The sequence below is a fragment of the Coturnix japonica genome, chromosome Z (genome assembly GCF_001577835.2).
Source record: "Coturnix japonica isolate 7356 chromosome Z, Coturnix japonica 2.1, whole genome shotgun sequence".
NCBI classification, from domain to species: Eukaryota; Metazoa; Chordata; class Aves; order Galliformes; family Phasianidae; genus Coturnix; species Coturnix japonica.
The window spans coordinates 10942793-10970049 of NC_029547.1; the positions used below are offsets into that span (position 1 = coordinate 10942793).

Genomic DNA, 27257 nt, shown 5'->3' on the forward strand with positions numbered 1-27257 from the left:
GAGAAATTTGCCAGGTTTTACAGCTGCTGGCTCTGTTATTTTCTTTTTGAAGTCTCAGCTTTTCCACTTTCTCAACAAGGACAGATTGCTCATATGTGTGTTTGTATATAGTTATGTACAATATACATATGGCCACACAAGATTTGTATAGTAGAGTATAAATAAATGTATGCTGAGGACATAGATTTAAGCACTATAATGGAGATAGACATTCTGCCCTGATTTAACAGTATTACCAACTGTCTCATATGAGACCACCAGGATAAAACATAATGCAGGAAATTATCTTGATTTTCTCATCTCTTACCAAACCAGAAAAGAGAAACAAAATGAGGATGCAAAGGGGAAAAAAAAAAAAAAAAAAAAAACAATTTTAATTGGTTTGTATGTCTTTCCTCCTCCTTTTGAAAATGACTATTGGCTTGCCAACCCTGGCACTGAAAAAGGGACTTCAAGGGACCCTATTATTGCTTTACACTTCCATGTGCAAGCTCTGAAAGAAAAAAAAATCTCAAGAACTAAAGTGATAGAAAGGGGATGAAGCTTGTCAGCATAAATTCTGGGTGCTTGGAGGCAATGGCAAGAACTTCTGTTTCGCAGAGTGCTCATCAGCTGAAAATGACAGAAAAGAAGGATTTTAGTGTCTGTCATGTGTCACTATGTGTTACCAGTGCTGCAAGGCCATGTGAAAGGCAGATGTGATTCAGAGTGAATCAGGAGATGGGTCCAGTAGCAGCTTATGCTGTTGTATAGAATTTTGCTGGGACTGCATGTACATCTGTACATAAGGCAAGTTGAAGAGGAAGAGATGCATAGAGGGAGGATTTTTGTCCACAGATTCTATCACCAAAAGTGTTTGATAGTGGACTCACACTTTTCTAAGTGCACCTACACCAGAAAAATAGTCAATTGCTCCAGCTGCAATTGACTCCACCAGAACCTGTGGCTCTGACAGTGTTGTTGCTCCACTGATTCTTCCTCAGCCCTTCCAAGTTAAAATTACCTATTACCTGATGTCAGCAAATGATTGTATGTCTGACCTGGTTCATGGAGATGTTAGAGAGTATCCATAAGAGTTGGAGCATGACAGACCCATGCAGGAAAACATCAAGGACTGTGGGAGCTGGCAATGCTGGAGGAGAGCAGAAGGACTGTGTGCCCACAGCCCTGCAAAATGCCAACCTATGAAACCCTGTGGATAGATGAACTCTCTGTAACCACAGGCTCCACATGAATTATTTCACTCTGCTGAAATCCAGATCCATCTGATGTGTTTCTGCAGTGTACTGCGCAGCAGACACTCACAGACTCAATAACCTTGGCTAACTTAGCCTGGCAAAACGTAGCCCTTGGGGACAGGGCTTATTGTCATAAATACCATGGAGGCAGGGCAGGACTGAAAAGTCCACAGATTGTCTGGGCTAGTGATCAGCTCTCAGGACACACTAGGTAAAATCTAGCCATGATTAAAAGCAGGGGTTTAAAATGTTTTATTCCAGAGGTCACAGATGTTTTGAAACAGCTTTTGAGTAGGAGGCAAAATAAATATGTTGATCAATTTATGAAAAGAATTATGTCTCAGTAGCCCACGTTATGGAGGGGTTTAAATTAATGATCAAAAAAGTTCAGTTTAGGTTTTTTTCATTCCTCCTATGCGTTGCAGTAGTGCAAGTAAACTTGTACGTGTAGGGTTTCCATAGGTAGGTTGAAATCAAGTAATAAAAGACCAGGAGTAAATTTAGTGCTGGTAAAGTGGGCAGAATCCTCCTGAAGTTGAAGTGGTATCATATTATGTCTTGTCTTGGTTTTTGCTGTTATCTTTGTTTCATTTTATTTTTATTCAACACTCAGCATTTGCTGAGTTCTCCCAAATGACAGCATCATATTGGTCTGTGTCCCCCAGGGTTGCGATGAGAAGACAAGTAATCTTGGCAAAAGCAAAGGAAGAAATTTGCAGCAAAAGACACATATCCAGAAAGCTCCTTTAGAACACAGCAATTTTCAAACTTTCTGTTCTGTGTTAAGTAGCTCATGTTATCATGATGGATACAGGTGCAAAAAGTAGCATATTTTAAATGTTATTCAATTATTGATGGAGCAGGGGAATAAGCAATGAAAAGGACATCAGTGAGCAGCCTGTATATCCGCTGGGTCAAATCTTCATGGAGAAAAATTGATTTCATACAGTGTGGCTTAATTAGTTACCCTGTATAATGTTTGTTCTACATTACATTGTCTTCTGTTTTCCCTTTAGGGCCAATATAGTAAAATTACCTTCCGGACTCCCTTCTACGTTGGCGGTGCCCCCAGCGTGTATTGGTTGGTCAGAGCTGCAGGCACCAACCGTGGATTTCAGGGCTGTGTTCAGTTGCTCAGTGTTAATGGGAAAATGATTGATATGAGACCCTGGCCTTTAGGGAAAGCTCTCAGTGGTGCTGATGTAGGTAAGTGTAACAGTGTGCAATCTTTAATCAGTCCTAAACCACTCACCAGTTTTTTGTTTTCTTGGCCTGAAGAAAAATTGAACAGTCATAGGTTTGAGAGGGGGAAGATCTGATTTCAGTTTTTGGCATGTTATTTCTCTGTACTTTTATGCATTGCTGTAGCTGAGTCTATCATAGTAGGCTTTAACCAGACTGCTCATGTAAATATCAATCAAATATACTCCAAACCCTTGTAGATGTAGTTATACAACTACATTGTAGATGTAGTTATCCAACACTATGGTAGAACCAGCTCTCACAGGCAAGCAGGAAATTCAGTGTTTTTGATGGAGTTATTTCTGCATTAGTGTTTTTGCCAGCATCGTCTAGGCTACCTTTCCATGCCACTGACTGACATAATCATCAGCAGAAATCAATAGAATGCATGCTGTGTTTGTGCAAAGCACTATGGACGCAATGAAATGTGTTTTGCCTACAGGCAGCATTTCACTTCTCCAAAGCAACACAATAATCTTTCAGATCCACAGCAATGCTGTGGCCATTAAAAGGACTTTTCCCATGAAAACCCATTACTGTTGAGGCAAATAGGCTTTCCTGTTGACCATCCATTGTTTTCACTTCCAGGATCACAATAAAAAAAAAAAAAAAAAAAAAAAAAAAAAAAAAGAAAGAAAAAAGAAATCTTTAAAAAGAAAGGAGGGTGGTAGTATAATATTATCTCCCCTTACAGAAGAAAAGATAGAGCAGTCAATTAACTAGTGCTGTCTTCTGTAAATATTTAGTAACCTCTACTTCATCCATGTAATGGACAATCAGAAGGCAACAAAATCCTTGCTTTAATGGCATCCCATTCTAAACAATTTAAGTGGAAGGGTCAGAAAGCGAGTGATGAAGGCAGGAAATAGATCCCATATCGTTGAACGCTCTGTGCCATGCTTCATCCACAAAGTCATCTTTCTTCTCTTCTATAGCTTCGCATTTGTCTTCTCAAGAAGGAAGTGATTAATGAGAAACTTCCTAACAATCGTCCTGTATTCTCTAGATAACATGAGTGAACTTCCGTGCTACATAGGAGGAGAACAGAGCAGCCCAAGAAATAGATACTAAAAGAATGAGGCTTTGGAAGCAGAAAGTAATTTCATGGTAGTGAGAATATATGAAATATATATAGATAGATGAAAACCCTGCTGAAGTTCTCCAAGTCCTACTCTATATTTCCTCTTGTAATGCAGCTGGCTTCATTCCCATCTAGGAATGTTTCACATGCTACTGCTTCAACAATCAACATCTCTGAAAATAAATGCTGGGATCTGCCATGCGTGACTCAAAACTAAGAGATAGAGCCCAACTGTCCTTACATGGCTGCACACTCTTATATGATACTGTGCCAGGAGAGATTTGCAAGCAATATATGATGCATTAAGCTTAAAATAAATAAATTTCAAGTGAACTCTACTGAGGTTTAGGGATGGCTTTTGCTAGCCTGTCTTTTGTTTCTTTTTCTTTAGTACAGTGTATAAATCACAAATGCTGTGATTTACAGACCACAGCACTGAGGGCAGGCAGAAAAGGGGCCACCCAACCCCCATGCAGGACAAGCTGAAAGCACGTGATGCTGTAATAGCAACCTGGCTGTACATACCATGACTGCTGCAGCTCAAACTGGCTCTCAAACAAGAGAGCCTATAGCTTGTATCACTACTGCTGCTTCCTTCTTTTCTGGTATTTAAACATTCCACTTAGCTTTGACCTTTTTGAAAATACTACCAGCATTGTTAGTACAGCAGATACAGTAAAGATGAGCATTGCTTGAGTTTCCTAGTTTTGTCTCAGACTTGATGAATTTCTATTTGTCCCACATCTTGGCTCAGTTTCCTGACCATAAAACCAAGCTCGTACTGCTCATTTCTGTCTCCACTGCAAAATGTGATGAGTACATGAGAGATCTCTCAGACCAGACAGCTCTTGTAGCCATTGAGAAATTCATCATAGGCCTGTAGAGGACCTTCAGGAAAGGTGCAGGTTGTCATTTTAAAACATTCTCTGTCTTGTAATAAACTTGAATGTAGAATTTGTATATAAAATAATTTATTTAAACCCTGTAACACTGACCTTCTAAATTCCACTGGAGTACTGTTAGGTGAAAAGCAGTGAAAGATTTCCCTTTTCTTCCTGCTCCATTTCACTGTGGTCACTATAACACAGCTCAGAATGGGAAATGATGGCTAAATGAGCATCCCACAGCTGGGAGTGGGGCAGCCATTTCAAAAGGTGATTGTCTCATTCCACACAGAAGAATTTGTTCCCTTCCAGTGTGCTTTAGTTATGCTCCTTGGTTGAACCCTGAAGCCCTGCCTGGTGAGGGCTGCACTCAGACCTCGGTGCAGCAGGACATGGGACAGATAGGCCCCCATTGTTGGCACTGTCTGAATACATCTGTGTTATCTCAGGGGTGATATCTCAGTATGCCTTAATGTCTGTAGTTTGCCATAAATGCTTTGCACTTTATTCTCACACTTATGTAACACAAATGTATTTTATGGACTTTACTAATGTACAAGATCAGTTTGTTACTACCAGAGGGAAATACATGTGCAGAAGCTAAAATAAAGGAAAAAATTACATTAGGTATACACATGACCACTGAATAACCCAGCTTCACATACAGATCTTTTAAGAGGGAAAAGAAAACAAATTGTTTATTCTGGAGCATAACTCCAGCAAAAAGAATTGATCTATGTATTGCAAGCGGTGAGCTGATAAAATAGAAGCAGTTATTAAAAAGCCCATATGCTGATGATATGGACCCCTTTTAGGATAGACAAGAGGGCTTACAACCTCATTTTAGTTATAAGATTAACTGATGATGATTAACACCTCCCAGGCTTAACAATGCACAAACTTAGAGCAAACTAAGAAGTACTTACAGTAATTGAAATAAAACAAATCACAGTACTTCTAAATAATCTAGACAGTTTTCAATTAATACTTAAAACAAAGATAGGAGTCAGGGTGGAAGAAAAGTATTCTGGGGAATGACTGTAAGTTTTGACTGTCATGATTTGCTAATGAGGGCTTATTTCTGCTAATGTTAAGGTTTCTTCCTGGCCTGGTACAAAGCCAGTTCTAAAAGGAAACTACTTTGTTTGAACTATATATGTATGTATACAGTTTGACAAATGGGGAAAGAATCTGGATTGGAGAGCAAATTGTATTGGTTAGTTGCAATGACCAACAACTAAATAAATCTTCTTTGACAAACTTCTCTGATAAATCATTGCTATGGTGCTATATTTAGGTGAATGCAGCAGCGGAATCTGTGATGAGGCATCCTGCATCAACAGCGGTACCTGCACTGCGAGCAAAGCAGACTCGTACATTTGCCTTTGCCCTCTTGGATTTAAAGGTCATCATTGTGAAGAAGGTGAGAGGGTACTGGACTGCCTGCATTTCTTTTTGTTATTTAGTGTTCAATATGTTTTCCAAATGGTCACATCCAAGGATGTCTTATGTTATTACACTGATTGAAGACAAGTACTCTCTAATATTTCATCTTACTAAAATCACACAATGAAATCCTTCCTTACATGCAGTCTCAGGCTACATCCAAACTCTTTTTAATCAGAGATTCTGAAACTTATTTTCTTATTTAAATTAACTATCTAAATTAACTACAATTAAGCTTCTCAAACTCACTTTTCAGCTCCACAGCTGCACAATCACACTAGAAAAACCCACACTCTTTTTTTAACAAGCATCAGTTGTGTATTCTAAATATAAAGGACCAAATATCAATTTTATGTTGAAATAGCAGAGTTAAAAATAACTAGTTACCAAATTAATGTGTGGGATATAGTTTTTCATGATGCCACCTACTGCTTACTACTGTGAAAAACACTGCTGTAAATCTCTACAAAGATGTATTAATTACTGTAAAGGACAAAATTTTCTAACACATAGAGCATCATCGGGAGAGGGAGAGAATAAGGAGATAAGTGATGCCAGCTATGATGTAAAATATTTCTAATTTTGATGATGAACTTCCTCAGTTGTTTCTTCTTATGTTAGCTTTAAGCACGAAATAAAGAGAACTGCTATTTGTTGGTAGGTTAGTCACTCCCTAATGTTTAAGCCTCAAGTGACCTACTTGTGTATTCTGGATTTTCAGCACTCACCTTGGCCATACCTCAGTTCAACGAATCCTTAAGATCATTTGCTAGCACACCCTGGCCCTTGGAACCACAGAACTATCTTTCCTTCATGGAGTTTGAGATGACATTTCGTCCAGATTTAGAGACTGGTGTCCTTTTGTACAGCTATGACACAAACAGCAAGGACTTCCTCTCCATCAATATGGTGGCTGGTTACGTGGAGTTCAGATTTGATTGCGGCTCAGGAACTGCTGTCATCAGGTACAACCACATTTCTTGTATTTCCCTTCCAAAAGTGTCACAGATCATTCCCAGGAGAGGATTGAGTTGAAAAGAGGAATATCATAATGAAGTATGGGAGCCTATCTTTTTCTAGTGCTTGCTTCTTCTAAGAGGGCGCAGAAGCACTACCATTGTACTTAAAAGGACAACATCTTTCTTTGTTTCAAAGCCTTCTCAGTGTTACCAGATCATGCCACTGTCTTACTGCAGATGTTATTTTTCTTTCTTTATATTATTGCAGAAATTCCTTTCTCTTTCATACATTGTGGCACAGGTAATTAGGAGGTCAGTGAATGTTTATACATATTTCTAGACACAGAATTGTACTGCAGCAGTCTTGTGATCATTGTACTCCCTGGTGTCCTGCCTGATATTAGGCAGTAAGGCCTGGAGGTGTCACAACAAGGTAGAACTCCAGGTCCTCTCATTCACATTGTGTTATTTCTTGGGAGACCTAAGAGTAATACCCTATTTACCTAGAGGTCTTAAAAAGTGTTGTCTGATTTACATGAGTCACCCAGGCTCCCAGACAAAGACTGTCTGAGAATGATTCATCCCATCCTAAAATAGAAGCCTAGTACAGGAGCAATGAGATGCCTTTAAAAATGGCATTTCTTTGTGTGTAAATGAGTGCCCAGTCCTTGTATAGTTGTTTCCAGTGTTTGTAGAAAAGGCAATGGGCTGCACAGAGGCATTCAGTACCTTGGCTGTAGTCCCAGAGGCTACCAGTTAGATGAGACTGACCTAATCTGTAGAAATAATATATGTAAAGCTTATGAAAAACAAACACAGTGTCTGCAAGTGCTCTATATCATGTCTATATCTCCTAACTGCTGTTAGGAGGAATACATTGATTTTCCACTGCATGAAGACTAATACAAATTCACTCCGATTATGAACTGAAAGATGAAATATCATTAGGACTAATGCAAAATAATGCACAATACCAACAATTCACAGCTGTGGAGATGCAGTTAGTGTTGTCAGATAGAGGAGGAGAGTTATCATAGATAGTCCTGTGCAGCCAACAGCTAGCAGCATGGAGACAAATAAAAAAATGTAATTAGAATGCAGGGAGTTCTTAGGAATTAAATAAAGAACAATGCCCCTGCAAAAATACATGATGCATACTGTCTTGAAAACTTCCTGCAGCTGTAGTCACTTAATTTCAGAAGAAATCAGCAGAATTAAAAAGAAAAAAAAAAAAAAAAAAAGAGGAATACTGTTGATTATCCAGGGAAGTGAAGGAAACAATTTCCACAAGTGTGGAAAATTCCTTTAAAGAGATTAATGGAAGTACAATTAAGATTTTGGAACTTGGAATGATGAGGAGATTAACAAAAAATGATCATTCTTTGTCTTTTTATTTGTGTGGGAATTAGGAGAATCCCAGTGATACAGCAAAACAAATAACAACAAGCACAGAAAAGAAGACTTTTTTTGTTTTGTTTCGTTTTCCCAGACAGTACATAAATAAGTTGTGGAAATTAATCATCACTGCATGTTTCAGATGCCAGAACTATATATAGGTACAGAAAAAAACAAAAACCTTAGACAAATCTGAAGAAAGATCCATTGAGGGAGATCAAACACAGTTGTACCAATGCAGCCTTTGACTCAGGAAATAGCTAAATAACAAGTTGCCAGAAGTTTGGAGGATATATCAAGGAAAGTATCATTCCAGACTTTCCCTGTTCTTTTCTCTGGCCAAACAGTCAGAAATATCTTGTGTCAAAGACCTTCGCTCAAACCCCAAGTGGCTCTTACAGTAGCCTTCAATTACTTTCTGATTACAGCTAATTCCTCTTACTGGTAACCACAATACTTTAAAGTAGATATAATTTCCCTCCACTCCCCAGGCACACACCACCCTCCCCCCCCACCAAAGAATACTGTAGTGCTGTAGAACACCTTGGATTAAAGTTCAGCCAAGATGTATGGGGCTTGTAAAATGTGCTGAGAACCATAAGCTTGTGTCTAAGGTTGGAAATTGCCCCTTTCTGTTGGAAAGCATGAGAGCAGCATGCCAATTAACACTGAGTTGAGTGCAATAGTAATGAGTCTGGTGCGATTGGTGGGTAATAGGTTTTTTGAGGCTGCCAGGATTAGCTGAAGGTTGCCAGAATTGCTCCACACCTTAGAGAAGTTGTTAAATAATAACTTAGATACACTTGTGTTCAGTGCATGTTGTGCCAATTGCATGGCCAAGCACTCAGAAAAGGAAAGGACAAGTTTTAGGTTGACTGTGCATCACCAGTTTAACAAGTTTATGTTTAAGGAGGCATAGCGCTGGTACACAGAGCAATCCTTTTCAGCCTTTAGATGCAATTCAAAACCCGCGGATCCAGATTACTCTTATATTCAATTGATTACTGTCTTTAAATGGCATTAGCTTCATTTCTGGTAATGTAATTTCTTTCTCCCACCCTTCCTGTGCCCAAGCACACAAGGTTCAGACAGGGTAGTTATTTTTCAGCTCAGGCACTGATCACTTAACTCCAAGTGTTGTAGTAAATTTGCCCTCACTGATGCACATCAGGTTGCTGTTATCTTGGTATAATTAACCTCTACTCAGCTGCCTATTCCACTTGCTTCTTCGTGGACCACACCAGTGCTCAACCCTGTCTCCATTTTACATCCTCTTGATGGACAACTTGCACCTTGTCATCTGTTATGCCAGTTCTTAAATAAAATATGCATGCCTGCTTAGGAAATACCAGTTTAGAAGTCTGCTTCATTCTTCATCATTATATTTTTCACCTATCTTTTGTCCTCTTTCATGGAGATACAGCTCTGGTCATCCTATCTCTTCCATGTGACCAGGCTGTTAAATATTAGAATATAACTGGAACACAACTATAATGTCTTCATAATAAGGATGTGGAAAACTTTTTAAGTGAGTCAGAAGCAGCAGTAGACTTGGGTTTTGCCATAGGTGAGACAAGTTGGAAGAAGCATAGTGTGTACAAGGTGCTCAGGAGGAAGAGCTGATGAGTGGACAAGGGAAGGCAAAACCAAAGCTGTTTACCAGAATGTGAGAAATTGCTGTCTCCCATGACCAGGTATTGCAGGATCAAGACTTTTATTATATGGAGTATCTTCTAAGGTTCAGTTTGCCCATGAAAAAGTAATCATTAACCCATCAGCACACAAAGAATCAGAAGTTCTAGTGCCAGAAGGAAGCACTACCAAATGTAGTCAAAAATAAAAAAAACAACCCTGTGAATCCAAGAACTACGATGGCTTCTCCAAAAGTGATGGCTCCTATTTTATGATGTTGGTCCATAATATCAGAGGCGGATCTTGGTAGTATGCCATTAAAGACTGAACCTTCCCACCAGTATCCCGCTTCATGTTGTTTCTGTGTGACAGCTGGCAGCAGAGCTGGAGTCTGACAAAATGACATCTGACATGTCATTTTGTATGTATGTATGGGAGCATGTATGGAGCAAAGGAGTGTCACTGAATTCCTCCAGGTGGAAAAAATGGCACCCATTGATACTTGCTGTGTATTTCTGGGGTCTAAACAGTGGATATGTGTACCTGAAGTGATGGGCGGTACATTTCAGCAGTGGTGACAGTGATGTGAAAAGGCAAACCACATTCTAGACAACCATACACATTTTTACAAGCACATCATGTAGGCTCTTGTTCACTGCTGGTAAAAATGCATAGCTGTTGATGGTGACTGTGTTTTAAAACAGCATTTTGTAGTTGCGAATTTTCTCTACTGATTAGTGTTGCTGTGTTCCTTGTATCTGTTGTACTTCCCATGGAAGTAAATTGGAGACATTTCTTTTGGAGTGACCACTGTAGCTTGTGAATCTCAGGTGACAGCACTGCAAGGCTCATTCATCCCTAATTGTAATTGAATCTCGCAGAGCAGATGGATCAGCATGACCTTAAGCATATCAGTAGAGGAGATAAAATATACTTAATGGCACTTGCTAGGCATCCAAACCCGCTGGTTTCTTATTAAGTATATGTATACTAAGGTGATGAAATTCTGTTACCTATTGATTTACCCGAAGTAATTAAACACTCAATGCTACCACATACAATAAAGAGGAAAAGGCAACTAGCATTGCTCAATGATATGTGTTTTTTTCAGGTTCTCTGAAACAACTGTTAAAGTAATTATTGTTATTATCTTCCAAATAGAGACATATACGAACTTTGGAGAAATCTGAAGGAGCAAAATACATGCAATAAAAATATTTCAAATTATTCAGAAACAGAAAAGGAAAGGAGCTCTTATTTACACATTTTCAAATTGATGCATCTTTTTAAAATCAACATTTAAATAAATCTGAAAACATAAGGCATTATTTCACTTGAAGCAATTTCATATTTATACTTTCTCATAAAGAAAAGGCTCAAAAGTGTTTGAGTATCCTAAATTACACCATTTCTGTTTCCTTTTTCAGTTTGATTGGTGAATGAAACACGGGTTTTCACCACTCCTGGGGGAATGGCTGCAAGTTATTATTTAGATATAAAATGTTTCAGCTACTGTACCAAATGGCATTTGAAAATAGGATGCAATTTTTGTGGAACTTGTGAAGGGGAAATCATTTTTGACCATTAAATACTCTGCTATTTGAATTAGAATTGAGCCAATCGATATTCTAAGAACAGTCTTCAAAGGCTTGCTTTGAGACTGTTGAATGCTTTACACAACTGGGGATTATTGTTCCTGTCCAGGATTTCATCACATCATTAGGATCATATTTTAGTTACTTCCCCTTAATGTACAGCAGCCAGGCTGCCTATATCTGTGTGTAGTTGTCACTGGAACATAAGTAGAGCTGATAAGCCAGCACAAAGCACTTCTGTTTTAAAAGAGAAGGGAGGATGTGGGGCTAAACTGAACATTAAATGGGAAATTTTATCTCCAGGCTTATGGCATCATGAAATAAGGATGTATAACTGAGCCAAAAATTTGCCCTTATTCTTTACAAATGACTGAGCATAAAAGTAGTTTGGAGGTGGATGAAGTGAATTTTGATTATTTAGATGTTTCTTTTATAAACAAAAGTAAAGAGATTGTTGTTTGTGGTAGGAACACAGTCTTATTTTCCTTTAGTGATAGGGCTCAGACATCATGTTTCTGCCTTGTAGCTAAAGGGAATCTTGAAAGATTATTATATATTTTTTTTAAGAAAATAATTCCAAGGAAGTTGACTTTTAACATGGCAGTTATTTGATAATATCAGAAGGACAGGAGTATAAAACACTTAAATCTTTCTTCCTTTTAAAATAGGAGTGAAGAACCTGTCAGTCTGGGTCAATGGCATGAGCTGCGAGTGTCTCGCACTGCAAAGAATGGTATCCTACAGGTGGACAAACAAAAGCCGGTAGAAGGCATGGCAGACGTGAGTATATAAGTTGTTATTAATATATGTGTCAGTATATATATGAATACAGCTGTTTGTTTATAAAATGATCACATAGTAAGCCAACAGGCTGCTGTCAAAGCTTTTAAAAGCTGACAAAATATGCTTTAGGTACACATTTACTTATGTAACACTGTATTCCCTCAAAGCACAAGGATTCTATAAAGGCAGATGAAATCATAGTCTTGCATGCTCACACTGTGCATCTGGACTCACATTTTTGGGAGTTAATTCGAGTTCTTTAGATTCTTTTCATGGAACTTATTTGTTCTGGCTAAGCCTGTTGCACAAACTGTATAGCACGAGATGCAGTATCTGGAGAAGGATTAAATGAAAAATCCATGCAAAAAATCCTGGTTTTACCACTCTCTCTGAATATTGAGTTGGATAAGTAAGGCACAAGAAAATTGTTTATTTGTCTTATTCTTGCAAAAGCAACTTTTATGGCAGAGTAAGGGCTGCCCCAGTTCACATTTTATTCTTCCATCACTGAGAGGTCACAGTGAGTTTTAATAAGGTGAAATCACGCTTGCAAGATGCCAAGCAGGGTATTTCACTTAAACGTACATACAGAGGTACTTCCTTGTCCCAACTACCTGAGACTAGAGCTGTCTTTTATTATAAAATGTCTTTTTACTATTCTATTGAAAAGTCTGACCATAAAACCTGAATCTAAATTCTGTTAGCAGAAGAATCTACTTTTCTTTATTTTTTCTTTCTTTCTTTTTTTCTTTTTTTTTTCTGCAAATGAGAAAACCATTTAAAGGAAAGAGTTTTCTTGAAATGTGTAAATCAGTTGAAATTCCAGTTGTCTCTTAAGAAGCAGCTTGAATAGGAAACATTGAAGCGTATTTGAGATTCCTCTGGAATGTGGGTCAAGATGAACATTCATTTTTTTCTCTAAGTGCTGCAGTGCAGCTGAAAAAGGAGGTTGGATGTGAGCTGCCAATAAATTGGAAATGGCATTGCATAGTTATCCTGTCCTTTCCTGGTAAATGATTCACATTAAGAAACTGACAATTTAGCAGGCATCCTAAGCAACTACTTTTAGTAACTAATTCAAACCCAACTTTTCTTCCATTTTGCTATGGATTTACTTCCAAGTTGTTGGAAACATTGATTGAGTCTCTGCTGCATAGACCTTGCCTTGATTTTAGCTTCACAAGCCTCATTTGGGTTCTCTGTACTTCAACCCATTGCAGACAATAACATGTGCAGACAGCAGTTAGAGTGTGAGCTGAATAAGTAAATAAAGAGAAAAGAAACTTGATATTGCTTCAGAGCTCTCTTTCGACTCTTCCTTCAGTTTTCTCATTCTGAAATGTGGGAGGTTTTTCAGTTAGCTCAGTGTGGATAAAATGTGGGCAGTAAATAGTGTCCTGTGGTAGCTTTCTTGACAGAACTGCATGAAGATATGAAGTTAATAGAAGTAATGTGACATTAAATAATCCATAACATCTAATATAGCCAAACCAAAGAAACAAGCATTGCTCCTGCTACTCTGATAAAATTCCATTCCTGTGGGGCTTTTTTTTTTTTTGTTTGTTTGTTTTTTGCAGGGGGCTTTCACACAGATTAAGTGCAGTTCTGAGATATTTCTTGGTGGAGTCCCCAGTTATGATACAGTGAAGAAGAACTCCGGGATCCTTAGACCCTTCACTGGGAGCATTCAAAAGGTATGTGCCAGAGTAGTACACTGTAGTCATTTATTTCCATCTCCCTATATATCCCATTCAGTGGACACTTCAGGCATAAACTCGACCTTACAACACTGACAGTATCCAAAATAATCACCTCTGGAGCCCCACATGAAATGATTAAACACATACTTCACAATGAAAATTCTTTATAGCTTTAACAGCCAGTAAGTATTTTCCTAAATAGTTTATGACTAAAGAGCAAAAGCCATGCAGGAGCAAGCAGAGATAGACTCATAATCCTCTTTCTAGATTACATTCCTGGAAGTGCTTTTGAAGATTATATACATATATAAATAAATAGAATAGAGTTCCTCAGATACTAAAAGGAATGCACAATGGGATACTAAACACATTATAGAACCAGTAAAATAATCAGCGAAGTGATGCAAATTTAAGTGACTTCCAGTCCAGCTAGAATGATGTTACACCACCCAACAGTCGGTCTCCTCTATTCTTTCCCTTCATATGCTTTTATGTGGGGTGTTGAATCACAGAATTGCAGGGATCAGAAGGGACTTCGAGATCATTGAGACCAACCCCCATGGGGAATATCTTTTTCGTTGTTGGCAAACTCTATGCATGACATTCTAGATTTGCATAGGTGTAATTCTCTGTAATTCTCTTCTGGAAAAGGGATACATATTAATAAAACATTCTGAATAAGTACTTAAATGAGATTTCAGGTTGAATTAATATGTGATCTAGTTTAAGCATACCTAAAATAATTTGGATAATGCCCCAAAATTGGCCTTGAATTCTCAGTATTTAAAATGAGTAAATATTTGCATCAACTTTAGTTAACAAATAGAAAGCCCTGGTAATGCGTGTCATAATAATTAATCAAGGATAGAAGGATAATTTCAATTCAGTGTTAGTGGTTTCATCCAGAGATCAAGATCTACCATTTTTCAGTATCTGTGTCGATTATTTAGTTGAAAACATGAAATACAAGAGAACTGAAGGCATCAGTAATAGTGGTGGGAACAGGTGAGTCACATGAATACGTTTGGAAAGGTGAATGGACAAATACTGTGTGATTTGAACAGCCAGGTGGGGTACAGAGAACATAGGTCACACTTGCAAGGTGGGTGACTGTAGCCTAGAGTACAGAGGCACTGATAATGTTTAAACAATGTTGAGCATACAGTGTCATTTTTCTGGTGTAGGTTAGACCGTAGATACAATGTCAGGAAAGAGTATTGGCAGCCTCTCAGGCACAGGAGACTAATAGTTGACTTCTGTGTTCACGTATAGCAGGATTTTGAAGAATGGAATAGAAATAAAGCTGCAGACTTCTCTGAGTACTGGAAAACAGGTCAGGCATAGGAAGGCATAAGATCTCAGTCTATTTAGGTGACTCAACTAAGCCAAAGGAATTGACTTTGTTGTGATCTGCTAATCTCTACACGAGTATGAGATTACTTCCAAAAGATGCAGAAAAAGGCACAGTGTGAAACACGGACTGGAAACTGAACACAATAGAAGTGCAGAAATAACATGCACATATTAAGAGTGGGACTGTGTTAACTGCTGGCACAATCTAGCTGGAAGTTAAAGAGGCTGGAAGGATAATGGGCTCTTCACTAGCCAATATTCATGACAAGACTACTGCTGAAGTTGTTTAGTGCTATCTCAGAGGATAAGTCTTCATGCAGTTCCCACTCCCTAAGTAAACTTCTTAAGATACGTTGTCTGAGTTAATTGTGATTGAGTTAATAGTTAAAATTCTCACTTCTGACCTTGATTGTGGAAACAGATTTTTTATCTTGATGTTGCTGAGGTCAGAAGCTGAATGCACAGATGTAATCCGTGGTATCAGCTGAAATTATACAAATGTCAGTTTTACTGAAGAACATATGTTACTGGACACATGGGGAAAATCCCAGCATTTAACAGTTGTCCTTGGTTTGTACACAGATAGTTTTGTGAAGTTACTGTGTTTTTCATCTGTTCTTAACCGAAGCTTCTTTCCAGCAAGATGTGCTAGAAAGCAATAGAAAACATGAAAAACAAGCTCTTCTACTTAGTGTTCCTGTTGTCAACACTAGTCTCCTGGGGGATTCCTGATCTCAGAGACACTTTTCCTCAGCAGTGTTCATCTGATTTTCCAGTCATAGCTCATGGCTCAGTATTCAGAGAACAGATCAGTAAATCCCACACCACTTCTCTCCATATAGGGGTTGCCTAGTTCTCTGCCATGAAACACAAAAGAAATTTATCTCCAACAGGTCAAAGTGAGCAACAGAATTTGTTGGACCAGTTCCTGGAAAACACTCTGATCCCAAGGAACAGATTGTTGGCCAAATTTCAAGGATTATCTTTCTCTGAAGTTTTACAAAGAAGTCTTCTGACTAGCAGTGCAGAATGAAAAGCCTGTAAGACTTTAATAATATACATTTTTTTCTTTCTCTGTTTCTTTTTAATGCCTAGATTATCCTGAATGACCGAACAATTGATGTGAAACAAGATTTTACTTTTGGAGTCAACCTAGAAAATGCTGCTCACCCCTGCGTGGGCTCTCCATGTGCAAATGGAGGCAGCTGTGTTCCCAGGAAGGATAGCTATGAATGTGACTGTCCTCTGGGATTCGATGGACAGCACTGTCAGAAAGGTAATGATGGCTGCATCTCAGTCTAGAACTGTTTGTGAAAATGGGGAGAGATTTAGCACCTACAATTGTTGCATGCATTTCTTGAAATAGAAATTCTGGATGACAGGGCCCCATTTGCATTCATTCATGTTCTGTATACCCAGGGAATAATTCGTTTTGTTATTTAGGAACATTGTAACTGTTATCCCAGCAAGGAGCAATAATTCACAGACAGCAGCCTGCTATCAGGTTGCTCACAGTGCTCAGCACTGAACATTTCATATGCCTCCCACCTCCCTGGTTACACAGACCATATAAAGGGGCAATTCCTGCCAGTGTCCTTCAGCCAGGGATTATTTTACATTCTGAAGCATGAGGATTGATAACCCTTTTAATTTAATCCTCCCTAGTACTAGTGACAAACTCTGCTCTCATATACAGAAAAGACTAATCCTTTTATAGACATAACTATTCTGCAGTGTCAACATCTGCACAAATCCTGCCTTGGTATAGCAATGGAGACCACCAAGGAGAAAAGCCTACCCAGGCACATGTAGCTTTTCTTTCCTCAGAGCTGCTGTAATATATCACTTCACAAACTCAGGAAAACGTTCAAATTGCATGAAAAACCTTTAGGAAAAAAAAAAAAAAAAAAAGAGGAATACATGTGATTCCACTAGGTGGAGGTATTTCTCTTCCATCAGTTTGGTCTTGAAAAATCCCTAAGGAAATCCTTCCTGGTGTAACAGCAAACTAAGTTAAAAAGAGCTGAGTGACATTATTCTCTTCATCTACTCTTTCATTTATCACGGGTGTAAACTTCAAAGTAAAAAATAGTCGTTTTGGTTAAATCATGATGAATAGATTGACCTTTTCTTCCACGGAAAGACAATGTCTTAGAACAAAAGCATTTATTAAAAAACAGTTCAGGAAACCCCTTCACTTACGTTACTGCGGTTTAGCTAATAGCAGGAGCAGCGTCATTTATCCCAGCTTCTCAGTGGGGAGGAGGAAGAATTGTATTTGCCGAGTGCTATGCTCCTGGCGTCAAGATGGTATCTGCAGCAATCCCAGGTCTCCAGAACGAGCTAACACAAGATAATGGCCTGCAGCTGGGGCATGTGACTGCCTGTTCATGGGTGTGCAGAGAGTGCAGAAAGCCCTCCTCCTGCACCTATATCCAGGGCAACCCTTATGAACTCGGAGTAAATCTCTCAGAATTGCCATTACCAGTGTCTCGCCAATAGGCTGCAGACAAAGCTAAAGCAGCATGCACGTTCATGGGCACCTCTGCTTCAGCACAGGGTTTTTGTTAGTGCACTCAGCCCCTTTGGGAAAGGCTGGCAGTGCAGACTCCATTCTTCTTGCTGTAACTCTGAAAAAACAAAGTGCTCATGTGGTACTGTGCCTCCTTCTCCAAATTTATATACATACTTTGAAATATACATACTTCAAAGAACTCACATGATTTTGATATGAGATACAAGCTGGATGCTGTAATGGTTCGTTGGCTGAGAATTCAATAGAGCATTACTGGAGTATTACTGTGATTTATATTTTCTGTCCAAGCTGTGATGACTATTGAAGTTATTTATACTGTAAGATGGAACAGAGCAGTGAACTGTCACTATGCCCTGTGTAGAGCTGATCTCTGCATAAGCCATGTCGAGATGATAATACTTGAAGCAGCAGGATTTTGGTGCTTGTCCTACCTTACTGCATCTTCATGTGTTTTGAGCTGGCAAATACATATAATTGGGGTAAAACATTCATGTGTGCTGCCATCATGGGTGATTATACTTGCCCAAGTAAAAGGGAAGTGGGGATCATGTATGTGCATGAAAGGTAGGCATGGAAGTAGATGGCCTCTGGGTGAGGGGTGGGAGAGAATTATGCCTTAGAAAAATAAAACCAGAATGTTCTTGTTTTATTTTTTGCTGACTCACTGCAGAGTGTGGAAATTACTGCCTCAACAGTAAGTACTGCAAATGATATGAAAACTGCTCTGTCATTATGTGCCTGTGTCTGCTTTAGCAAGCTGGATGTTGGATTGCCATTAAGTATGGCAATTTTCCGTCAATAAGCCAAAACATCTTCTAGCATTTTACTTTACTTCCTTCAGCCTTGTTCTGTTGATATTTGAAACTGCATCCAGAGTACCTGCCAAGCACAGTGTGGAGGCTGCAGGACTGGTCCCTGTATTTGCAAAGCAGGAGAGCCAGGCAGGTGCTTTGTGGCAGTAGGTGCTCGCTCATACTGTACTGTTGTTCAGACTTCACTCCTTGAGAGCTTTGGTGCCAGCCAACAGCACAGTGATGAGCAGAGAGCGAAGGTGTTTGTTATGACATCTTGCTGATCCTACTCTCTTCCATTTGTGAAGATCTTGCATGCATCAAAGTACTGATTAACTTCACATGGCTTTCTGCAGTTCCATACTGTGCAATGGGTGAAGAGCATACCAAAGAGCAAGCAGAGATAAACACCTATAAGGCTTTACTCTGCAGATGAAATCAAGAGCAAAGCTGTGTACAGAACATCTCTCACAGTCCTCCAACAGCTCTGGCAGTATGTGGACTGTAGTGGTTTCTTTAGACACATTAGGCAGCTTTCCTGATTTCACTATGGGTAGAAACAGACCTTTGTCACTATCTAAAATTCTCACTCTTAGCACGAAGAGCTCAATTTTGTATCACTGTTGTTGGCTGCCAGACTACAGCAATTGCTTTATATCTGTGTCTCAGTGAGCTCTTAAAGCCCAGCCAGACTCAGTACTGTACAAGGAAAGTGTGCATCCATGCTCTGAAATGTGTGCAATTTATATAGATGGGATTATGAATGGGTTGAGGGGATTAGTTCTTATGAGGAAAATAGGATGAAGTTAGCTATTTCATGGATTTTATGAAATTGGCTTATATTTATGCAACAGGCAGTTTATGAGAGCTCAGCAGCTAGCTATAGGATGCTCACTCCAAATAAAGTCTGTTTAGGGCACTGCTCACACATTGTCACACACTCTGTATGATGGATGTTCAAGGATTTGCATCACACATCGAAGTTTTCCCAGTGGGAAGCTCCATCTCCAGCACCGGTTATGGTGTATGCTGACCTTGCAGCAAGGACTGGGACTGCACAATACAGCTGTGCCAGGGGCTGTTCCTGGTGAGGTGCTTGGGGAGCAGCAGTGAGCAACATATGCTCAACCTCCTGGACAGCACTGCTGTGCATGCTAATTGCATCAGCTGAGAGGCTTTGTATCTTCTGTCAGAGAGCCTTTGGAATAGTGTCATTTGCTTTCAGTAGGCATAAAAGGATGAAGGGCAGCTTGGATGTCCTCCCAGAGTGATCATCTTCCTGTAGTGCTGTCCAAGGGTGCTAGGGCCACCACAGAGAATCAAAGAATGTCATCACAGGGAGTGAAAAAATACTGCTATACTGCTACATTTCTCCAGTACTTCATCTTATCCTGCAATGATGTTTATGGTGGAGTAATACATTAGGCCCTTGGCATGAAGTCAGTAGTTTGACCTGCCTCAGCTACTGCACTTGCATTTACATACGAACTAGCAGTGTCTTTTTGGAAGCCAGTGTGAGCAAGTTCAGCTGGGCTCTGGGCCACCTGTTGATGTGGGAGTAAGTCAACAAAATGGTCTTTTTCCTTTCTATTTCCACGTCAGCTAACATGCATTGTATTTTTAATACTTTTCAGCTATTACAGAAGCAATTGAAATTCCACAATTCATTGGTCGTAGTTACCTCATATATGACAATCCAGACATCCTGAAAAGGTAATGTATCCCCTGTAAGCATAAGTGATCGTCCTGGTTGTTCAGTATTTCAGTACTGGAATACTCATGTGGGAGGTTGTTAGATATCGAACAATTTTAAGCTACATTTTTCAATTTCTAAATTTTTGGCAAATATATTCTCTATTGGTATGTTTATGAAGCAGACTGCTATAACAGCTAAGCATCTTGGAAGCTTTAAAGAAGTGATGTTCATGGCGTATGTCTAACATGGAGAAGGACTGGTTAATACTTTCCAAGAACAGAGAGCAGACATATAATACAGATCCAACATTCACAGACTAAGGATTTAAACTCTTACTCTAGATAAAATTTAGATCCTTAAAGATCTTTTTTTCCCCTTCCTTCCTTCCTTCCTTCCTTCCTTCCTTCCTTCCTTCCTTCCTTCCTTCCTTCCTTCCTTCCTTCCTTCCTTCCTTCCTTCCTTCCTTCCTTCCTTCCTTCCTTCCTTCCTTCCTTCCTTCCTTCCCTTCCTTCCTTCCTTCCTTTCCTTCCTTCCTTCCTTCCTTCCTTCCTTCCTTCCTTCCTTCCTTCCTTCCCTTCCTTTCCTTCCTCCTTCCTTCCTTCCTTCCTTCCTTCCTTTTTTTTTTCTTTTTTTCTTTTTTTTTTTTCTTTTCTTTTTTTTTTCTTTTCTTCTTGATCTCTATCCTAAAAGATGCTCAGGCTGCTAAATTTATGCCAGCAAATGCTTGCCTGTATTTCAGCCTTTCGCTGGGGGGAAGCTTCCCAAATATTCTCACTTGCAGCTCAGTACCTTCTCAAAGACTGCTTGTTAGAGTGCATCTCATATGAGGTGGGGACAAGAAGTCCTTTTCTTTGTGTAGTATAAACCAGTGTTTGTGATTCTGGAGAGCCAAGCTTAACTTCCTCACCCCAAAATGGGTCTGTGAACCACAGTGCCTCATAAAGCACTGTGTGGGCAAGTTATTAAACAGAAATGAGCAATATAAGTGAAGAAGGAATGTTGTATTGTCTTTTAGGTCTGTTTGAAAGAGGACTGCACTAGTTCAATGTTTACTATTATTATCCTATTTACATTAAACAGGGTATCGGGATCAAGAACAAATGTTTTCATGAGGTTTAAAACCACCATGAAGGAAGGTCTTTTGTTGTGGAGGGGAGACAGTCCTATGAGACCTAATAGTGATTTCATTTCTCTTGGCCTTCAAGAAGGAGCATTAATATTCAGGTAAACTATCACTTCCTTATTACTTTTTTTGGCAAACAGTGCAGTCCATTCTCAAAGAAATCTCCACTGCATTTCCATTGCACTTCTCCTTTGATACACTGTGGGACAATTTAGACTTCAAGGTCTGTTCAAAGAAAGATCCAGTTCTTGTCTAGGCCAACTTCACAACAGTCTTTTTCCACTCTTCCTACTAATACTTAGATCATTGTATTTTAAGTGTAATTTTGTTGAAAGTCATCTTGTGGTGGTAAAAGTACTGTGACTCCCCCCATGGATCTTGTAGAATTTGCTATTTCAATTAAGTAGACAGGTGTAGGGCATGGAAACAAAAAGAGGTCGAAGAGAAAAACCCTTTCCCCTCAATAGGCTCAGTCTTCATCAGACAGTGGTGGATGCACATGAGAGCAGAAAACTCAAAAATAACTCAACTCTGTAAAGCAAGAGCAGCTGGCACCAGGCTTTGTTACTGCCACTACCAAGGAAACCACTTGTTTAAGAAATGAGGAATATTATCATCAAAAAGCTGAAACCAGTGGAAATGACTGAAGTTGTCTTCTAGCTCTTCAGAATTACTTTCTCCCCTGCAGACACTTAGGCAGACTCAGTGCAACTTTGTGCATGGCACTTTTTGTGACTTGCTTTTGAAAGCCTTATCTTTCCACGTGACCCACTTTAAGGTTGTGTAAGACAAATATTGAAACAAAATGCAAATTTCATTGTTATAACAGGTTATTATGAATGACTGTTGATTAAATGACAAAGATTTTGTTAACCATTGAGATTAATTTGGAACTACCATCTACTCTACTTCCCTGATTATTCTTCACAACTACAGATGCACAAAGATGTGTATTTCTGTTTAAATTAATTTATTTCAAGATATTATCTTGTGGCTTTCTGTGGTTAACCATTTAATAACTGTTAGCTACCTCATTGTTTTAGAAATTAGCAGTTGAATCTGCAGAAGTGGTGCATTTTGTGTCTTTGGGAGAGCTGTCTTTCCAAGATGCTGGTTAGTAAGTGGCCAGTCTATTGTGTCTGTGTTCTCAGCATGCTGTAACGAAACACAAAGGTTTTAAATTGAATACATTGTTTTGGTTTGGTTGGGTTTGTTTCTTTTGCTGAGACAACTGTACTTTCCTTATGCTTTTAGAAAAGATTAAAATTAAGGTCCCAGACTGAAATTCTTGTAAACCATCACTGCATAACTAAAGTGAGCACTGGAGATGGTGAGAGGACAAACATAAAAAATATATCATCTTTCACAGCAAGTAAGCCTCATGCTACTCTTGAAAAGAGCAGCTTTTGACAGATTAGATCAGAAGAAAAAACTAGGCTTCATTTGGTCAGAATGCACAAAGTTAGGTATCTGTGCTCTAGTTTGAAATTCAAATCGCCTTTCCCTCCATCCCCCACCCAAAAGTGGTGGGTTCCCTGTCCAGTGCTGTAAACTCTCTCTGTTCTTCTGTGCTTCTGTGGGTTATATCTCTATTTCAGAGGATCCCTATTCATTAGGGATACGAATCTCATTTTGTAAGTAAGAGTTTAACACTGAGCTATAAAGCTGGGCTTAGCAACAGCTGTATCTTCCTGCAGCACTCTGCCTGCAGGATGAGAGGAGATACTTGCTTGAGACACACTCAGGCCTCTGAGAGTAGTCAAATTGAGGTTGACTGCTTTGCTTTGAGCAGCACTAAGCATAATATTCTTTTCTCAAGTGCCTAACTTTGGCCTTAAACTTCATTCCAGGATCAGTCTTGTCTGAATATTTAATGATACTGGCTTTAGCCTCCCTAGCTCAGTACAGGCAGGTCATCAATCAGCAGCTGGGGCTCAGACTGTTGTAGCAGCAGAACACCTGGTAGCTCTGTAGTAGTAGTGCTGCAGCTGTAGCTGTAGTAGTAGTGTAGCAGTTCTGCAGCATCCCCTCCCTTCGTGAAAGTAGGCTCAGGTGTTTGGGGCTCAGAAATTAAGATTTTTATTTATTTATTTTTTTAATTAATTTATTTTTTTTTATTTCAGCTACAACTTAGGCAGTGGTGTTACTTCCATAGTGGTGAATGGCTCCTTCAGCGACGGCCGATGGCACCGGGTCAAGGCTGTGAGGTGAGTGATTGCGCTCTGACACAGAGGCCCTGGGGGGGCCTCCTGCTGTGGAGCTGCCATCTGGTGTGAGCCACTGCACCCCATGCTCCCTCATCACTTCTTAGCTAAGCTGTGAGCAGTTTGGCTGTAGCAAGAGGGCATACATGGAGAACTTCATACAAGAGGAGGCAGTGCCAGCTCCAAGACCAGCACAGCCCCAGGCAGTCTGCTCCCTGGTGGTGACAGGCTCTCTCTTCAGATCATGCCATATGGGTTATTTGCATCTCTCTTTCGTGTCTGCATTTTGAAATTCCCTAGTGAGCGCTCTGTGGGCTGGCACAGTGTCTAGAGCACAGACCTTGTATGCTTACTTTTTCTATCCGAGGGAGGCACAACATCTCACAGTGTATATATAACTCATATTTATAGCTCATTACCTCATGGGAGGCCATCAGACCCAGCAGGGAAAGCACACGTCTCTCGCCTCATGAGATGTCATCTCCATGGAAGTCACAGGCTGATGTTAGTACATCTTGTTACCAAGGTGAGGAGCAAAGCCTACCAAGTGGCTCCTCTGTCAGTGAGGTTATTGACCATCCGTAAGAAGAAGCAGCCTAAGAGCTCAAGCAAGAAAGTAGCCTTTTAATATGTAATGGGCATTCTAAGGATATCCTAGGTTATCATTTTCCTCCCTTCTTTTCTAAGCTTCTGCAATATAGTGTTATATATCTGATTTTAAAATGCCTGTCAGCATGTGCCAATCCTCCTATCCTCCTGAGCTGTGCAATTAAATTCTCCAGTCCATTTTTCCCCCAGAAATGTGTCACCATAATTGCATGTACTTAGAAAACATAATCCTGAAGGATCAGGATTGATGCAGCCCTATCCTTGCTCTCCAAATGTTGAGATGCTCAGGTCTCCTGGATGGGGGAGATGCTGCTGCTCCCCCTGCCTGGTTGTAAGCTGGATACATGAGAGCTGTTCACTTTTCATTTCAGAGATGGACAATCTGGCAAGGTAACTGTGGATGATTATGGAGCCAGGACTGGTAAATCCCCTGGAAAAATGAGGCAGCTAAACATCAATGGAGATCTCTATGTAGGTGAGTGATCTTAATTTGTATTCAGCACACAGCTGTGGTTTTTTTTTTTTTGCTTTTAAGAACAGCTGCAAGCCAAGGCATCCTAGCTCCATAATGTTCCTTAATGTGAAGGTTCCATGCAGGGGCCTTTGGTCCTCTACAGCCCAGTTTCTGGAGGGAGGCCTTTCCAGGGGATACTGTGGAAGGAGAGGGGATAAGTTCCAATGCAATGTACCAGTGGGTAATTAAGGGATAAATGCTGTGTGTCACTGGGAACCTGGGCACCAAGCTCACTCAGAGCTTACTAGCGCTACAGTTTCTGCAGTGATCAGAATCCTAGTTCACTCTCTTCTGTTTATCCCCTTCAAGTATCCTAAGCTAATTTAAAAAACAGAATACATACATTAAAATTCAACTCTTTCCTGCAGGAGGTATGAAGGAGATAGCCCTGCACACCAACAGGCAGTACCTGCGGGGGCTGGTGGGCTGCATCTCACACCTCACACTGTCAACTGACTACCATATCTCTCTGGTGGAGGATGCAGCCGATGGGAAGAACATCAACACCTGTGGGACCAAGTGACAAGAGAAAAGCCCGGGTGGCGAGGACCCGTCCTGTGCTTGTGTATGCAGCTGAAAGCCAGCTTGCTTCAACCCTCCATGGCAGGACAACAGTTGCCATCCGGGAAGATGACAAAGCCAAAGGGGATACCCTAAAAACATTTTCCCTCTCCTTTTCTCCGCTGACCAGACCAAACTGAGTATTTTGTATAGGAGCTATCCCTTTTCCCCCTGCGTGTTTAGTGAGCACTAAAGATCGTGTGTTGGTGCAAACAGCAAAGAACTGTGTGTTGTAAGTAGCTCAGTGACTGTGTTGTGGTCCATAGGTGTCTTTTTTATGTCAAAAAGAGCAGTCGTTAAACACCTGCATTCATTCCATCTTGCAGAGGTACAATAACTATGTTGTGCAACAGAAACACAAGCAGGAAATGTATCTATGCATTCTAATGTATGTCTCTGTATAAGTAGTTCTTACTGCTCTCTGATTTAGCTAAATTATGTTTCATCCTGTGTAAATAACACTTGCAGTAGTTGGTTTCAAAATATTGTTGTTTGTTGAGGAGAAAGTTCTTTAAAGTTCTACTTTTTTACTACAAGCAACAAAAATCAATGGACCGATTTTGTAGAAGTAATTTTATACTTTGATATTTTTTATAGCAGCAGCAGACCTGCTTATGTGGTATAACTTTTAACATTTAAGTGTACAATACAATTAGCTCTTTGCACACTTTCCAAAAAACAGCAAAGTGACCTGTGGTTTCAGTTGGTTATACAGAAGGATCAGTATTATACAGATTTTGTTGGGGATATTTGTGAATTATAATCAGTTTTAAATCTTTTCTTTTGTTCTGTTTTGTTTTGTAAATTTTGACAGCTTAAAATTGTACATTATGAAGTTTTACTGGCTAAACAGATTAAAAGTTTAGGAGAAAAAAAAGATCAAACTCTTTCTGCTGCTGTGTTTTTAGTCACAATTTTTGATCCTAAAAAAATGACAAAAGGGAATGTGCAAGAGACCTCGGTAGGTCACAGTCCTCTTAAAATAAAATAATTTCTAGGCACTGGCCCAATGCTTGTGCAACCTTGATTGCCAAACTGTAATTTAAGCAGGCAAACTGAGCACCGTCGAGACAGTAAGGAAACAGTCCAAAATTTCATAGTTCAGAAATTAACTCTGTGATGTTAACTCTTTAGCTAAAGAGGAGCCCCGAGATGTCAGGGGGCAGAGGTATGAGAGGCACACAAAGTTCCCTGCTGGTGGAGGTTCCTGAGTTGTAGTGTGTTGGAATGATCCAGTGTGCCAAAGGCAATGGACAGCCATGTCTTTTGGCTGCTTTTTACTGTGCCCAATGTACTCCTTGGGAATTGAAACATGTTCTTGACACTTGTCCTATATAAGGCTGTCCTTGAGCAGCTGAGCTACAGAATGGATGGAACAAATAGTAGTTGGTTCTAGATCTGAGAGTATGGAATAGCTGCCAAGGAGACCCCAGTCATTCTGCATGCTGAAATGGAGACTGACTGCTAAAACATGTAGCTTGCACTTAGCATGTGCACCTGTGTTCCCCTGTTCAAAACACACTGCAGAAAAACTGCAGAGGAAATAGGCAGGTGGCAGAGGGGCACACATAGCTTTCTGCCCAGGAGAAACAAAGTTTTTCACTTTTGAAGATCCCTATAGAGAGAGAGACCTTTATATGGTCAGCAAATATCTGAATAATTCATGAACTAAGTGTCACTGAAGTATATGATAGGACACCATGTCTTTAAACTGAATGGAAGAGGAGTTTGATGCAATAGGATGTAAAAGAGAAAAGCTTGAAGAATTTGAAACGGAGTTAAAAGGAAAATCTGTGGAGGCTGCAGTCTTGATGGCTGCTAGAGAGGAAAGAGCTGTGTTTTATGTGCACTGGGGTTTTCCCAAGCAGCAGTGACCTGACCATCCTAGCACACGGCAGCAAGATCTGGCCATACT

At 39.8% G+C, this 27257-nt stretch overlaps 1 protein-coding gene across 1 annotated transcript in view; it reads left to right on the top strand.

Annotated features, from left to right (window-relative positions):
• Positions 1–26352, top strand: part of EGFLAM (EGF like, fibronectin type III and laminin G domains) — a 72069-nt gene extending 45717 nt beyond the window's left edge. The window contains exons 13-23 of the mRNA XM_015848483.2: positions 2255–2444; positions 5743–5868; positions 6613–6856; positions 12141–12252; positions 13833–13949; positions 16404–16584; positions 20270–20348; positions 21412–21555; positions 23578–23661; positions 24639–24742; positions 25150–26352. Coding sequence (XP_015703969.1) covers positions 2255–2444; positions 5743–5868; positions 6613–6856; positions 12141–12252; positions 13833–13949; positions 16404–16584; positions 20270–20348; positions 21412–21555; positions 23578–23661; positions 24639–24742; positions 25150–25304 — 1536 coding nt within the window. The 3' untranslated portion in view covers positions 25305–26352. The remainder of the gene's footprint in view (positions 1–2254; positions 2445–5742; positions 5869–6612; positions 6857–12140; positions 12253–13832; positions 13950–16403; positions 16585–20269; positions 20349–21411; positions 21556–23577; positions 23662–24638; positions 24743–25149) is intronic.
• The last annotated feature ends 905 nt before the right edge of the window (positions 26353–27257 follow it).